At 39.8% G+C, this 14,299-nt stretch overlaps 1 protein-coding gene across 5 annotated transcripts in view; it reads right to left on the bottom strand.

Moving 5' to 3' along the window:
- The window catches only part of NAPEPLD (N-acyl phosphatidylethanolamine phospholipase D), a 32,208-nt gene that overhangs the window by 2,286 nt on the left and 15,623 nt on the right, over window positions 1-14,299 (bottom strand). For 4 of the 5 annotated variants that reach the window (XM_038394416.2, XM_038394436.2, XM_038394454.2 and 1 more), the window contains exons 2-4: window positions 11,258-11,570; window positions 5,567-6,213; window positions 1,670-1,784 (exon numbers count right to left, since the gene is read on the bottom strand). In XM_038394416.2, coding sequence (XP_038250344.2) covers window positions 1,670-1,784; window positions 5,567-6,213; window positions 11,258-11,570 — 1,075 coding nt within the window. Of the gene's footprint in view, window positions 1-1,669; window positions 1,785-5,562; window positions 6,214-11,257; window positions 11,571-14,299 lie in introns of those variants that run through there. The other variant, XM_043497485.1, reaches the window with a different exon arrangement.

The raw sequence follows: 14,299 nt of genomic DNA, 5'->3' as shown, positions 1-14,299 counted from the left end.
CTGATCAGCAGGGCTGCCAGTGGGCTGGAGGAGCTGGGCAGGGGAGGGGGTTGATGAGGGGGCTGCTGAGGTATTACTGTGGCTCTTGGGCAATGTACATTGGTAAATTCTGGCTCCTTCTCAGGCTGGCCACCCCTGGCATAGACTATTCGAGGTAGCCTGGATATGAAATGCAGTATTAAAGATACTGTGTTTACATATGTTGCAGCCTTAATATATCAGTAGCCAGATTACTAGTTACAAGATAAAAATCCATATAGATGTTTTAATAATTTCCCCTAAACTACAATTTTACAAACAGTGGCAATATTACCTATATTAGAAATTTGTTTATGAAGTTAAAAATTGAGCAATAGAACAGGGTATGAAATTGTCAAAGTGTACTTCAAATAAACTATAAAAGGAACTGTTAATTCTGCAGGATTAGACAGTTAATCACATTTTACATGTTTAGTAAAGTGTTATATACACCTATAATATTCTAACTTCGGCCTGTCTGCAAATGATACAGCAATAAAAGCAAACTTAGCAGCAAACATGCATCTAAAGAAGTGGGGGTTTTTACCCACGAAAGCTTATGCCCAAATAAATCTGTTTGTCTTTAAGGCGCCACCGGATTCCTCTTTGTTTTTTTGGATACAGACTAATACGGTTACCCCTCTGATACTTAGCAGTACACATTTATTCACATTTCTCTGTCCCTGATTTTTTGTATACCTAAATTACTATCCATGTAACAGAACACTCCCATCCTCCATTCCAGAAAGTTATTTCACCCTGTGACTCAATAATTTCATCTATAATGGTAATTAAAACCATGATTATCTATTTTAGTCTTGCTATCCAGCACATTTCTATATCTGATGATGTATTATTGTAAATATTTTCCTCCCAATTTGAGGCATTCAGATCTGAAGACCAATTGCAGAATTCTTTATCTTCTGTGTCAATTTCTCTTTCTGGATTTCTGACACAAGCTGCTCTTTGTCCTGTCATCTGATCTAGATTTGTGTCCCAAGTGTTTGATGATTCCAGGCATGGATGCAAAATTTCAAATGCTGGACTAGAATTATAGTCTCTCTCTTTCTGGGCTTCTTCTCTCCCTCAACTCATTTGTCATGAATTCTGTTACCTGTATGACTTATCTCTGGTCATTTACTACATAAGCAGTCTCATGTCAAGTTGATGCTCACCCAGTACCACAAATCTGATGACAAGAGCTGCTCTTTTAACATGCAACATTGATCTCGCCTGATCACGCATATTATGCCTGCCCCTTTTTCAGTGCACCAGTTCCTCTGCCAATAGAGCAAGTATTCCAAATCTGCTTGCATAACAAAAGCTCCCAATGTGCTGATATTTTTTCACTGCCTTTTTATCCTGAAGTATTTGACATTCACAAGAAATTCAGCTTTATTGAGAACAATTTTAGTTCAAGGTATAGAATATTAAGAAAACTAAACTAGTTTTTGTATTAAAAGATTGTAGAATTTAGTCTTAAATACATACAATATGTAATTGGTTATGTAAGGATTAAGGCAAAGTAATCATAATTCTGAGCTATAGATAATCCACTTACAGATGTTTGTTATAATATGAGATGATTAAGCTTAATTACTGTTTCCATACTTAGAAAATATGAATGCATTCATGATCAGCCCAAACTCACCTCATTTGCTAAAGCAAAGGTGCCCCAATGAATCGCTACGGACTTCTTTGTCTGAACATCAATATGAATTCTTACAGCTTCTTCAGGATTCACATGCTGGTATTTCATAAACCACCTAACACACACAAGATAGCTTACATATTTAGTGTAACCTTTTATATTCAAGATATCTGTTCTTTATTAGGGTTTTTAAATAGGTAAGAGGTGTTAAGATATCCTCATTTAATTAAAACAAAAGGTGAACAAGTTACAGAGACTGTAGAAATCTATTTGCTAGAAATAACAGTAGCATTCCTTCAGCTCAGGGGTGGCTTCGGAGCCACATGTGGCTCTTCAGAAGTTAATATGCAGCTCCTTGTATAGGCACCAACTCTGGGGCCGGGGCAGTGCTCACAGTTCAATCCTTGGCTCTGCTGCAGGCCCTCCCCCCACTCCATCCCTTCCCGCCCCCTCCCCTGAGCCTGCCATGCCCTAGCTCCTCCTCCTCCTCTCCTCGGGAAGTGCATGGAGGGAGGGGGAGGCGCTGATCAGCAGGGCTGCCGGTGGGCGGGAGGCGCTAGGAGCAGGACAGGGGAGCTGATGGGGGGCTGCTGATGTATTACTGTGGCTCTTTGGCAATGTACATTGGTAAATTTTGGCTCCTTCTCAGGCTCAGGTTGGCCACCCCTGCTTCAGCTAATTACAATAGATGTATACTACAGCACTCACATCCACAGAATTTGTAGGGCTATTAGTTCTGTTTATTAATTGGTATTCTTTATAGAGGTGGGAAGTTTTCCCAATGTATTCAGCTTAAGGATTTATGGGCCATCTGCTCTGAAGCAAGTTCATGCTATCACCATAATCAATACGTATGCAGAATCATAGGATACATCAAAAGAAACATGCTTCAGTAGATAGCACTCTTCTCTCCAAGTCGGTATTGAATGAACACTTTGCTTGCTACTGGAGGTGCAGTGTTTTGAGTGAGATGTCAAGTCCCAGGGTATAAGGCACAGGATTAAAATTACATTGGTTCAACTTCTAGAATTTGCTATAATTGATTGCAGGCCAATGTCAAAAAGTATTCTCCTGCAAATTGTAACCAAACTTGTTTGTCTGAGCGATTTGGCTGAACTAGGACTGAATGGACTTAGAGGTGGGAAGTTTTCCCAATGTATTCAGCTTAAGGATTTATGGGCCATCTGCTCTGAAGCAAGTTCATGCTATCACCATAATCAATACGTATGCATTTGCTATAATTGATTGCGGGCCAATGTCAAAAAGTATTACTAGTTTAGGGGTCAGGGACAATCCAAAGTCTCTCTAAAGGGGAGGAATAAAGAGCACTGTACACTTTGTATTCTGTATTGTAATTGAAATCAATATATTTTAAAACATAGAAAACCCAACCTACCCAGGCTTCATTTCTGACATTTTAGCAATTGTTACCTTGAGAACTGCTAAAGCTAAAAACTAAGGCTGTCAAGCGACTAAACAAATTAATCGTGATTAAAAATAATAGAATACCATTTATTTAAATATTTTTGGATGTTTTCTATGTTTTAAAATATATTGATTTCAATTACAATACAGAATACAAAGTGTACAGTGCTCTTTATATTTTTTATTACAAATATTTTCACTGTAAAAAAACAAGAAATAGTATATTTCAATTCACGTAATACACATACTGGAGTGCAATCTCTTTATAATGAAAGTTGAACTTACAAATGTAGAATTATGTACAAAAAATAACTGCGTTCAAAAATAAAAATATAAAACTTTAGAACCTATAAGTCCATTCAGTCCTAGTTCAGCCAAATCGCTCAGACAAACAAGTTTGGTTACAATTTGCAGGAGATAATGTTGCTCACGTCTTGTTTACAATGTCACCTGAAAGTGAGAACAGGCGTTCGCATGGCACTGTTGTAGCCGGCATTACAAGACATTTATGAGCCAGATGCACTGAAGATTCATATGTCCTTTCATGCTTCAACCACCATTCCAGAAGACATGTGTCCATGCTAATGACGGGTTCTGCTCGATAATGATCCAAAGCAAAGCGGACCAATGCGTGTTCATTTTCATCATCTGAGTCAGGTGCCACCAGGAGAAGGCTGATTTTCCTTTTTGATGGTCGGGTTCTATAATTTCCACATTGGAGTGTTGCTCTTTTAAGACATCTGAAAGCATTCTCCACACCTTGTCCATCTCAGATTTTGGAAGGCACTTCAGATTCTTAAACCTTGGGTCGAGTACTATATCTACCCTTAGCAATCTCACATTGGTACCTTCTTTGTGTTTTGTCAAATCTGCTGTGAAAGTATTCTTAAAACCAACATGTGCTGGGTCATCATCCAAGACTGCTATAACATGAATATATGGTAGAATGGAGGTAAAACAAAACAGAAGACATACAATTCTCCCCCAAGGAATCCAGTCACAAATTTAATTACCGCATTTTTTTTTAACGAGCATCATCAGCATGGAAGCATGTCTTCTGGAATGGTGGCCAAAGCATGAAGGGGCAAATGAATGTTAAGCATATCTGGCATATAAATACCTTGCAATGCCCTCTACAAAAGTGCTATGTGAACGCCTGTGTTCACTTTCAGGTGACATTGTAAAGAAGCACTCAGGAGTAACTTGTTTGTTTTAGCAATTGGCTGAAAAAGAAGTAGGACTGAGTGGACTAGTAGGTGCTAAAGTTTTACATTGTTTTGTTTTTGAGTGCAGCTATGTAAAAAAAAATTCTACATCTGTAAGTTACACTTTCACAATAAAGAGACTGCACTACAATACTTATGAGATTAACTGAAAAATACTATTTCTTATAATTTTTACAGTGCAAATATTTGTAATAAAGTAATATAAAGTGAGCACTGTACACTTTGTATTCTGTGTTGTAATAGAAATCAATATATTTGAAAATCTAGAAAAACATCCAAAAATATTTAATACATTTAAATTGGTATTCTATTGTTTAACAGTGCAATTAATCGTGATTAATTTTTTTAAATCACAGTTAATTTTTTTGAGTTAATCATGAGTTAACTGCAATTAATCGACACCTTACTAAAAACCAATGCTTTATCGCATCTGAAAGCTTAGATACCAGGTGATGAGGAGGAAACAGATGCCCAGACAAACACATTTTTCAAATGCTATAAAGCATTCAGAATCATGTGAGAACTGAAATCGGGAAAGTAACATGGTAATTAGAATAATACAGGAGCACTGTAAATTGTGTGCATGTAAGAAAAGGGATTTCAGACTGGGTGATCTTATTGGCCTTTCCTATTCCTACTTTCTTTTCACATTAAAATAATGCCAGGTTGTGTGTATTTTTTCAATAGTTTTTGGAGTAATGTCTGATAAAAAAACCCCACCACATTTCAGCTTCTCTCTCTCTCTTTTCTACATCTTGGCTGTGCTGTACACTTAAAATTTAGATTGACTTAGGTACATCACCCATGGATATAAAAAAATTCACATCCCAGAGCACTGTAGTTAAGCTGACCTAACCCCAGTGTAGACACAACTAGATCAACAGAAGAATTCTTCTGTCAATCTAGCTTCTGCCATTCAGGGAGGCGGATTATCTACATTGATGGAAAAACTCCTTCTGTTGATGTAGGAAGCATCTGCACTATGCTGCTACAGCACTGCAGCTGTACAGCCCGTAGCACAGACATGCCCATGCCCTTGCCCTCCCTTACTACTTCCACAGCCTTGAAATCTCTCTTCTGCTCTACATGCCCCAAAATATATTTTAGACAAGTGAAAAGTTCAGAAGCTGTAAATACAATGTTAGTATTAAACCATTAACACGAAAAAACGTTATTTGAAGTCAGTATATCATTTCATTGATATAGTTTACATATCTTTTGGTCAAACCCTTTGAAATTTGCTTACCTTGGCTCATAAGCTCCAATGGGAATAGCTGCAAGATCAAAAGGTCCAAATCTTTTACCTATCTCTTCAAAAGCAACACAGTAACCAGTATCCCCTGCAAAGAAAAACCTATTCCAGGGCCCCAAGACAGACCAGCTGCCCCAAAGAATCTTGTTGTCATCTGTTGCAGTCCTCTTGCACCAGTGTTGAGAAGGAGTAAAGACAAAAGTAACTGCGTCATGACCAGGGACACAGTTCTCTTCCCACCAGTCCAGTTCAATCACATTTTCACAGCCACATTTCTGCATCCATTCTAAAAGACCCAGAGGCACAAACCATCTCAACTCAGTGCCAAAGCGCTCATTTAAATGCTCTACAGTATTATAGTCCAAATGGTCATAGTGGGTGTGGCTGATCATCACTGCATCTATTTTTGGGAGCTGATCTACTGTGCATGGAGGTCCTCGGAAACGTTTTGGACCCACAAACTGTGCTGGGGAAGCCCGCTGGCTGAAGATGGGGTCAGTAAGAATTACAAGTCCATCCATTTCCACCATAACTGAGGCATGTCCTAACCATGTGACTCGCATGCCAGTTCCAGTCTTACCAACTAGTTCAGGGTTTGGAATGAAGTAAGGGTTTAACACAGGAAGCTCTTTTTCAAGTTCCTAGCAAAACAACAAAAAAGTTAGAAAGCAAAGCACACACGGAACAAAAAGCCCACAAGGCACCAATCACAAAACAAGGCTTGCACTTCGTGTACATCTTTAATTTCTAGGAAACCTACAAGTAGGTGCACAGAGATACCATTTCCAGTGACTCCCATTCCCAATAGCTTCCTATTAAATAAAATAATTAACCTTATTTTTAATAATCATTTAATCTTTCTTGTCTTTAGAACATGCTTTTGAGAGCAGGAGAATTAGGCCTGCGGCTCTACAAAGGAAATAATTCAAAGATGTGCTGAAAACAAACTTGCAGACTTTTACTGGAATGAAATAGAATTGCTCAGAATTAGCAACAAATTCTGATATCTTGCCCCTATTGCCCTAGAAGAGGATTTTAGTGCTGCTGCTACCACCACCATCTCTTGGAGTTTGGCCTTTCGCTTAAATATTAGAGCTATAGCTTGTGGATCTCAGCAATATCCTTCCAGAGTCCCAGCACAGATCAATTTAATAAGTACCTTGTAACAAATCTAAGAGACTTTAATCTGTTAGGCGGACCACTAATATGCTACCAGCAGAGTCAATAATTCAATGAATATTGCTGATAAATTTTTAAGGAGCTGCCAAGTAGAGAGGTATAATGCAGCATCACTGCTGCTGCTACATTACTTATGGAGGGTTATCTTAAATGTGAAGTCCCATGGAAGCTTAATTAAAAATTGAAATATGGATTTCAGTTCTACTGAAACTTTTTTGAAAGGTAATGATTAAGTGTAGTTCCCTTCAGCTCAATATTCCAATCTGGGACTTCATTGGAGCTGTAGCTGGAATAAAGAACTCCATTAAAAAGTGTTACAGAAACATCCTGAATGTATTTTTCTTAGAAGGGAGGTGATAAAATTGTATTATTTGCGGTTAGACATTTATCTCCCTTTCACAATAACTATGGCAGTGCTCTCTGAAAAGAAGATAAAACCGTATTTGATCCACTTGACCACCTTCCAACTGATGAGGGTGCAGAAGAGAGCCCCAAAAATAATTTGAGAGCTGGAGAAAATGCCTTACAATGAGACACTCAAAGAACTCACAAAAGCTTATGCTCAAATAAATTTGTTAGTCTCTAAGGTGCCACAAGTACTCCTTTTCTTTTTGTGAATACAGACTAACACGGCTACTACTCTAAAAGAACTCTCTGTGTTCAGTTTATCTTTACTTTCATGGTATTATAGTGTTCTTTGATCTAGCAAAGAGAGGATAACAAGAACCAATAGCTGGACATTGAATCCAGATAAATTCAAATTCAAAATAAGGCACAATTTTCTTTTTCTCTACCAAGGGAAGTGGTATTATCTCCATCAATGATATCTTCAGATCAAGACTGAATGCCTTTCTGGGAGATATGCTTTAGCCAAATACAAGTTGTTGGGCTAAGTGCAGGGATAACTGACTGAAATTCTCTGACCTCTATTATATAGGAGGTCAGACTAGATGATCAAATGGTCCCTTCCGGTCTTAAAACCTATGAATTAATACAAAATTATGGAAAGGAGTGAGGGCAAAGAATTTTCAGGTTTTCATTAAACAGAATTTTGTTCTTTGATGTGTTGAAAAAATTTCTTCATGACTGTCTTTTTTAAATGTTCAAATTTTGGAGTAAAAAAATAGGTTTTTCCAAATCATTTCATTATTCAAATCACAGGTACTTAAAAAAAAGAGTGTACAACTTCTACTGCAATATATTCCATACTAAATCATTTGAACTGCAAAATGAGGTAAACTATGAGGTGGATAAAATACACAATCTTATCCAGATTTAGTATTAGCATACTAGTATTACTGTGGTGACATAGTTGCACAATAGATGTTTGGTTTTGTTCCAAGAGCAATGGCAGATGTTTGAAATATGACATTAATGACAATTGGCTGTGGACAAAGATATCTAGAGAAAAATATTTACTACTCACTTATTTTCATTACTGCATTAATGTGAAATCCCCACCTTCACACCCCAAATGCAAAGCAAGAAGAAATGCATGACTGGCTTTAGTAAGATTGGTTAATTAGCTTAAGACTTTGGAGCTCAATACGTACTGATGCACCATCTGATTTTATTTTAACTGAGATTTGTGGAACACCACAAATCAACAATTTATGTTTACAATACATGGTGATTAAAGCCATCTCAGTGCCATTTAGAAAAGTCATTAACAAAGCCAGTAACATACAGAAAGTCTGTGGTCTAGATTCCCAGTTAAAAATGGAGGTTTGTTGTAGTAATTTAGCAATAATTTGTAGTTTTTAAGCAATGAAGTACGTCATGGGTGTCATACAATTCCATATGCAAAATACTGACTGATAAGATGAACCGGTTAAGGGTGTCAGCTACTGAGCATGTTCTTAAAATCAAGGGGTTGCAAACTAGAATGCAGAGGACGCAGTAGTTTGTATTAAAGACATGCTACAGCTGAGCAGTGTCAAGGGCAGCATGGAACTCTCAGCTTTAATTTTAAGTAGGCTCAGAAATACTTTACGATTTAATTCAGAGGTGATGCAGACAATGGTGAAGCAAGCAGTGAAATGGCTCAGGAGCTGAGAAGTCCAAATAATAATGCTTCATCTGTCTCTTTGCTGCTTCTGACTCACTTTAGTGACTCTCCTACTGTCTGCTAGTTCTTATTTCACCATCTGAAGTGCAAACTAGGAAATCAGAGTTGGAATGTACAAATTGGGTCAGTTAGCTCTGCACCAGGCATAATATAAATTCCTTCTTGACCTTCCCTTAAGTCAGGAACAGTGATCCTGCAGCTCAAATGAAACAATATTACAGCTCTCAGTTGCACATACATGCACGCACGCACACACGCACACCCCACCACACCAAAGCACTGACCCATGTCATCAGTCATTAACCAGACTCACAGGCTGGTGGTCACCCTTTAAGTACATACATCTCTTTGTCATAGGTGGGGTTGCTCCATAACGTCTCTTGCAGGGCCATGTGTGGTGCTGTGGGAGCTCCCTGCCTTAGTCCACAAGTTGTGGCCATCTACTCAGAGCATTGCGGTCTAAGCTGTGAATTTGGCATCAGTCTTTAAAAAGTTAAAGAAGGATAACAAAACTCAGAATTTGACTAGCTGTGCCTTTAAAGGCAAGTGCTTAATTGAGGCCAAAGAGGCCAAAGCCCTGACCTGGTCCTAAGGATCTGGGCTAGCAGTGACCAGTTCCTGCTCTGTCCAAGTGTCACCCTAGACAGCTCTTAAGAAGAAGCAGGCAAACCTTTTAAACTGGCCTGCTGGCTCCCGATTGGTCAGTGTGTTCTCCTTCCCGGCCCTTCTAGGCCTCTGAAGGACTAAATCTTCTTGGTAGCCTGGTCTGAGTGGGTTTTCCTCAAGCAGCCAGGTGTCAGTGCAAGCCAGGATGTGAACTCCGCATAAAATAACGTGGCAAGCCAGAAGAAACAGCTTGAGCCTTTGCAGGGAGCGTGGTGCACACATACTGGCCAAATGCCCTGGGCGTGCATGTTGGATGTTGTAGGACTAGCAAATTTAAAATGGGTTAATTAATCCTGGAGAACAGTGCCCAAAGTGCTGTCAGACCAACTGTCTACAGATTTAATCTATTCCTTAAATAGATTCCCTACCCCTCTGAGATCAAACAACTCTAAGCCACTACCACTAAAAACGCGATAAATAGACTTATTTTCTCATCAGAAGAGCTGTTAATTAGCTGTCTGCCACATGCTTCAGATTGTGAAGCATAAACTCTTATGATTGCCTCCTGGAGCAGAAAAGTTTTAGCAACTTGTACTGGCTCAGAAGTGCACCTCCAATCAGAGGCATTTAAGATCAGTATCTAGTCCTCTTTGTGGCAGGAACTGTATTTTCTTTCTTTTGTTGAGGGGAGCAGGGGGAGTTTTTTTATTTTTAGGGGGGGGGGTTACATTATGATTGTATACAGTACTAGTCCAATGAAGCCCTGAAACTGACTGAGACCTACAGGCACTGATGCAAGACAAATACATAATAGTGTCTTTTCCCAATAACCTAACAGTATCTTAGTATAAATGTTTGCTCAAATTAGCCTCAATACAAAAAACTTACTCTCTCTGAGAGAATCTAACCTAAGGATTGTGGCTGGCAAAAAGAAAATCATCATTACAATTTAGTAGGTGTTTTATACCATCCCATAGCTATATAAAGTTTTCATGGCCATTCAAATCACACAACAACATTTTTATAATTAAAATGTCCCATAAGTAATAACTCCAGCTTGAATAATGTTGTAGATATCTTACAAATTGTAGACATGTCCAATATCTATTGAAAGAGAAACATGCAATAACCTCTAACCATGCGAGTTCAGAGAAATGGTGTTTCGGTATTTCCTGAAGTTTCTCTCAACATATAACCTGAACTGGCTAGATTAATCTATTCCAAGTTTATAGGCATAACACACCAAATTAAAGATTTCACAAGGTAGAAATGGATGGCTTTTGAAAAGAATAATAAAAAAAATTAAAAGATATGACAAAATAGTGACACTGGTGAGTCTCCAAAATCAGTCGAGAGCAGTGGTGGGCAACCTGTGGCCCACGGGCTGCATGCGGCCCATCAGGGTAATCCACTGGCAGGCCATGAGACAGTTTGTTTACACCGACCATCTGCAGGCACAACCACCACAGCTCCCAGTAGCCATGGTTTGCCATTCCTGGCCAATGGGAGCTGCAGGAAGCGGCACGGGCCACAGGGACGTGTTAGCTGCCGCTTCCCACAGCTGCCATTGGACAGGAACGGTGAACCGTGGCCACTGGGAGCTGCAGGTGGCGATGCCTGCGGACGGTCAATGTAAACAAACTGTCTAGCAACCCACCAGCAGACTACCCTGGTGGGCCACAGGTTGCCCACCACTGGTCTAGAGTCTCCAAAAGAGGCCTAAGAAGTCTTATTTTAAAATCCCCTTATTTTAAAGATAGGAATTGAGAGCTCTCAGTGCCCCACCGGATTAGGACCTATGATCTTGGAATAGTAAACATGCAAATAGTTACCTGCTTTGAAGATGGGATGTTGCTGTTATTTTTTTCCACGAGGGCCCATTTCAAAATATTTGGCAAGGATGGAGATTTCCATGTTGTCCAAGGGTTTACAAACTTTCCATCTTTATCTCTCTTTGATTTAGTTACATCTTCCTCTAATCTGTAATCCAGTCTGAAGCTTTTTCTGGACGTCCTAGAGGAGTCACTGCCTCTGGAACCTCGATTTGAATTTTGTCGTTTCCTTACTGCCTCCTTAGGGTACTGGTTACATGCAGTCAAAGATTGCTCTTCGTCTGCCTTCTCATCCATGTCTTTTGGTGAAGAGCTAAAATATATTTTTAAATTAATAAATCTTTTCTTTCACTAACATTAACATTCATAAAATTGAAAGCTTTCCACATCATCACAAAAATAAAGCTGCCCTTTCCATTTTGCAATTAAAACTTACTTTTTTATACAACTTTACTTTTTAAAACAGTTACAATTACATAGAAAGCTTAAAAAACATATCTTGGCAAGTAGTGTAGTTCAGGAGGAATCTTCCTTCCTGGTATGCATAACTTCAGAACCCAGCCTTATGACATACTAGGTATAAAAGAGGGAGATATTCTTTAATTTCGCATTTTGGAAGAGTACCAAACTCCTCCTAAAGTTCATTTAACACCTGATGTAATTTGATCCGGCAAGCTCATCCTTGAGATTCTTGAACTATGAAATATTTTATGACCTGACATACCTTTGTTCTATAATAAAAACTGCAGTATTATGTAGCAATAAAGATACTTCTGTTTGAAAGACACATCAACAAATAATGCATCTCTGTATAATATAAATAAAATGTATGAACCACAAGAGATATTTGATGCCTCAAGGTAGCTGTATTTTAGACAATACAGGTAGGCTGAAAATTCAGTTAAGCTTAACTGATATACCTGTAATTAAAATAAAGTCAAATGTCTGAAGGACAATCCAAGTCCCATGAAACTAGTCATCCCAGGGATGAGCTGCAGAAGTCTGGTGTCCATTAAATAGGCTGGTTCCTGGACTTGGGAGTCTACAAGAGGTCCAATGTTTATGTTTTATTTGCAGCATTTAGTATTTTTTATCTTCAAAGTGTTTTACAAACAGTAGCTTAATTTCAGCAGCACTGTGAGGTTAATAAATATCCTTATTTTGCAACAGGAGAAATAAATTAATTTCCCTACAGCTACAGTTTAAGTCCATTTCATAGCAGCAATTCGAATATGGGAGCCAAAAGCTCTTAACCCATGCTGCTGCATTCACACTATTGTCATGTTGAACATGCATCCTCTACAGTTTAGGAATTTAGATAAAACAATCCAAACTCAACAGGATTCCAAGATGGGGGGAAAACCCTCGCAAAGTAATAAGTGAGCCCTGGTGTATACTACAGAGTTACAGGTTTCAGAGTAGCAGCCGTGTTAGTCTGTATCCACAAAAAGAAAAGGAGTACTTGTGGCACCTTAGAGACTAACAAATTTATTTGAGCATAAGCTTTTGTGAGCTACAGCTCACTTCATCGGATCCAAAAGCTTATGCTCAAATAGTCTCTAAGGTGCCACAAGTACTCCTTTTCTTCTTACTACAAAGTTAGGTCAAATTTAGCCATGTTAGGTAGATTTTATAATGAATGCATCTACACAAGCAACCCCGTTCCGTCGACCTAAAGGGCTCTTAAAATTGACTTCTGTACTCCTCCCCGGTGAGGGGAGTAGCACTAAAATCGACCTTGCGGGCTCAAATTTGGGGTAGTGCAGACACAATTCGATGGTATTGGCCTCCAGGAGGTATCCCAGAGTGCTCCAATGTGACTGCTCTGGACAGGACTTTGAACTCCAATGCACTAGCCAGGCACACAGGAAAAGCCCCGGGAAAGTTTGCATTTCATTTCCTGTTTGGTCAGCGTGGCAAGCTCAGCAGCACAGGTGACCGTGCAGTCCCCCCACTATTGCAAACGAGCTCCAGCATGGACCGAAAGGGAGACACTGGATCTGACTGCTGTATGGGGAGAAGAACCTGTGCAAGCAGAACTTCGATCAAAAGGAAGAAATGCTAATTTATATGACAAAAATCACACAGGGCATGATGGACAGAAGTTATAACAGGGACACACAGCAGTGCCGTGTGAACGTCAAGGAGCTAAGGGAAGCCTACCAAAAGACAAAGGAGGCAAACGGTCGCTCTGGGTCAGAGCCCCATACATGCCGCTTCTATGATAGCTGCATGGCATTCTGGGGGGGGGACCCTACCACTACCCCACCACTGTCCGTAGACACCTGCAAGGGGAGAGTCTCACACAACATAGAGGAGAATTTTGTGGATGAGGAAGGAGGAGCAGGAGAATGCGCAGCAGGCAAGCGGTGAATCCGTTCTCCCCAGCAGCCAGGACCTTTTCGTCACCCTGGAGCCAATACCCTCCCAAGACGGGATCCCCGACCCTGAAGCCGGAGAAGGCACCTTTGGTGAGTGCACATTTGTAACTACAGTACACAGTTTAAAAGCAATAGTATTTAATGTTTGATTTTCCCTGAAGACTTGGGATGCATTTGCGGCCTGTACAGCTACTGGAAAAGTCTGTTAACGTGTCTGGGGATGGAGCAGGAATCCTCCAGGGACATCTCCATGAAGCTCTCCTGGAGGTTCTCTGAAAGCCTTTGTAGAAGGCTGCCTTATTTTGTCCTCCATGGTAGGACACTTTACTACGCCAAGCCAGTAGAAAGTAGTCTGGAATCACTGCAGCACAAAGCATGGCAGCAAATAGTCCTGGGTTTTGGTCGCATTCAAGCAACATCCGGTCTTTATCTTTCTGTGTTAGCCTCAGAAGAGTGATATCATTCATGGTTACTTGGTTGAAATAGGAGATTTTTTGTAAGGGTAAAAGGACCCCGTTCATGCTGGGTTGTTTGCGCTTGGCTAAAAGGGATCATCCCATAGCCAAGCGGCGGGGGGAGGGGTGAAGGGATCATCCCAAATAGCCACGCGGAGGGGTAGGCAAAGGTGTGCGCTGCACATCCACCCGAAAACCACAGCCCC

Source organism: Dermochelys coriacea, chromosome 1, assembly GCF_009764565.3.
Source record: "Dermochelys coriacea isolate rDerCor1 chromosome 1, rDerCor1.pri.v4, whole genome shotgun sequence".
Lineage (NCBI taxonomy): Eukaryota > Metazoa > Chordata > Testudines > Dermochelyidae > Dermochelys > Dermochelys coriacea.
Note: the sequence above shows the minus strand (reverse complement) of the source record. Positions and strands in the feature narration are given on the sequence as shown.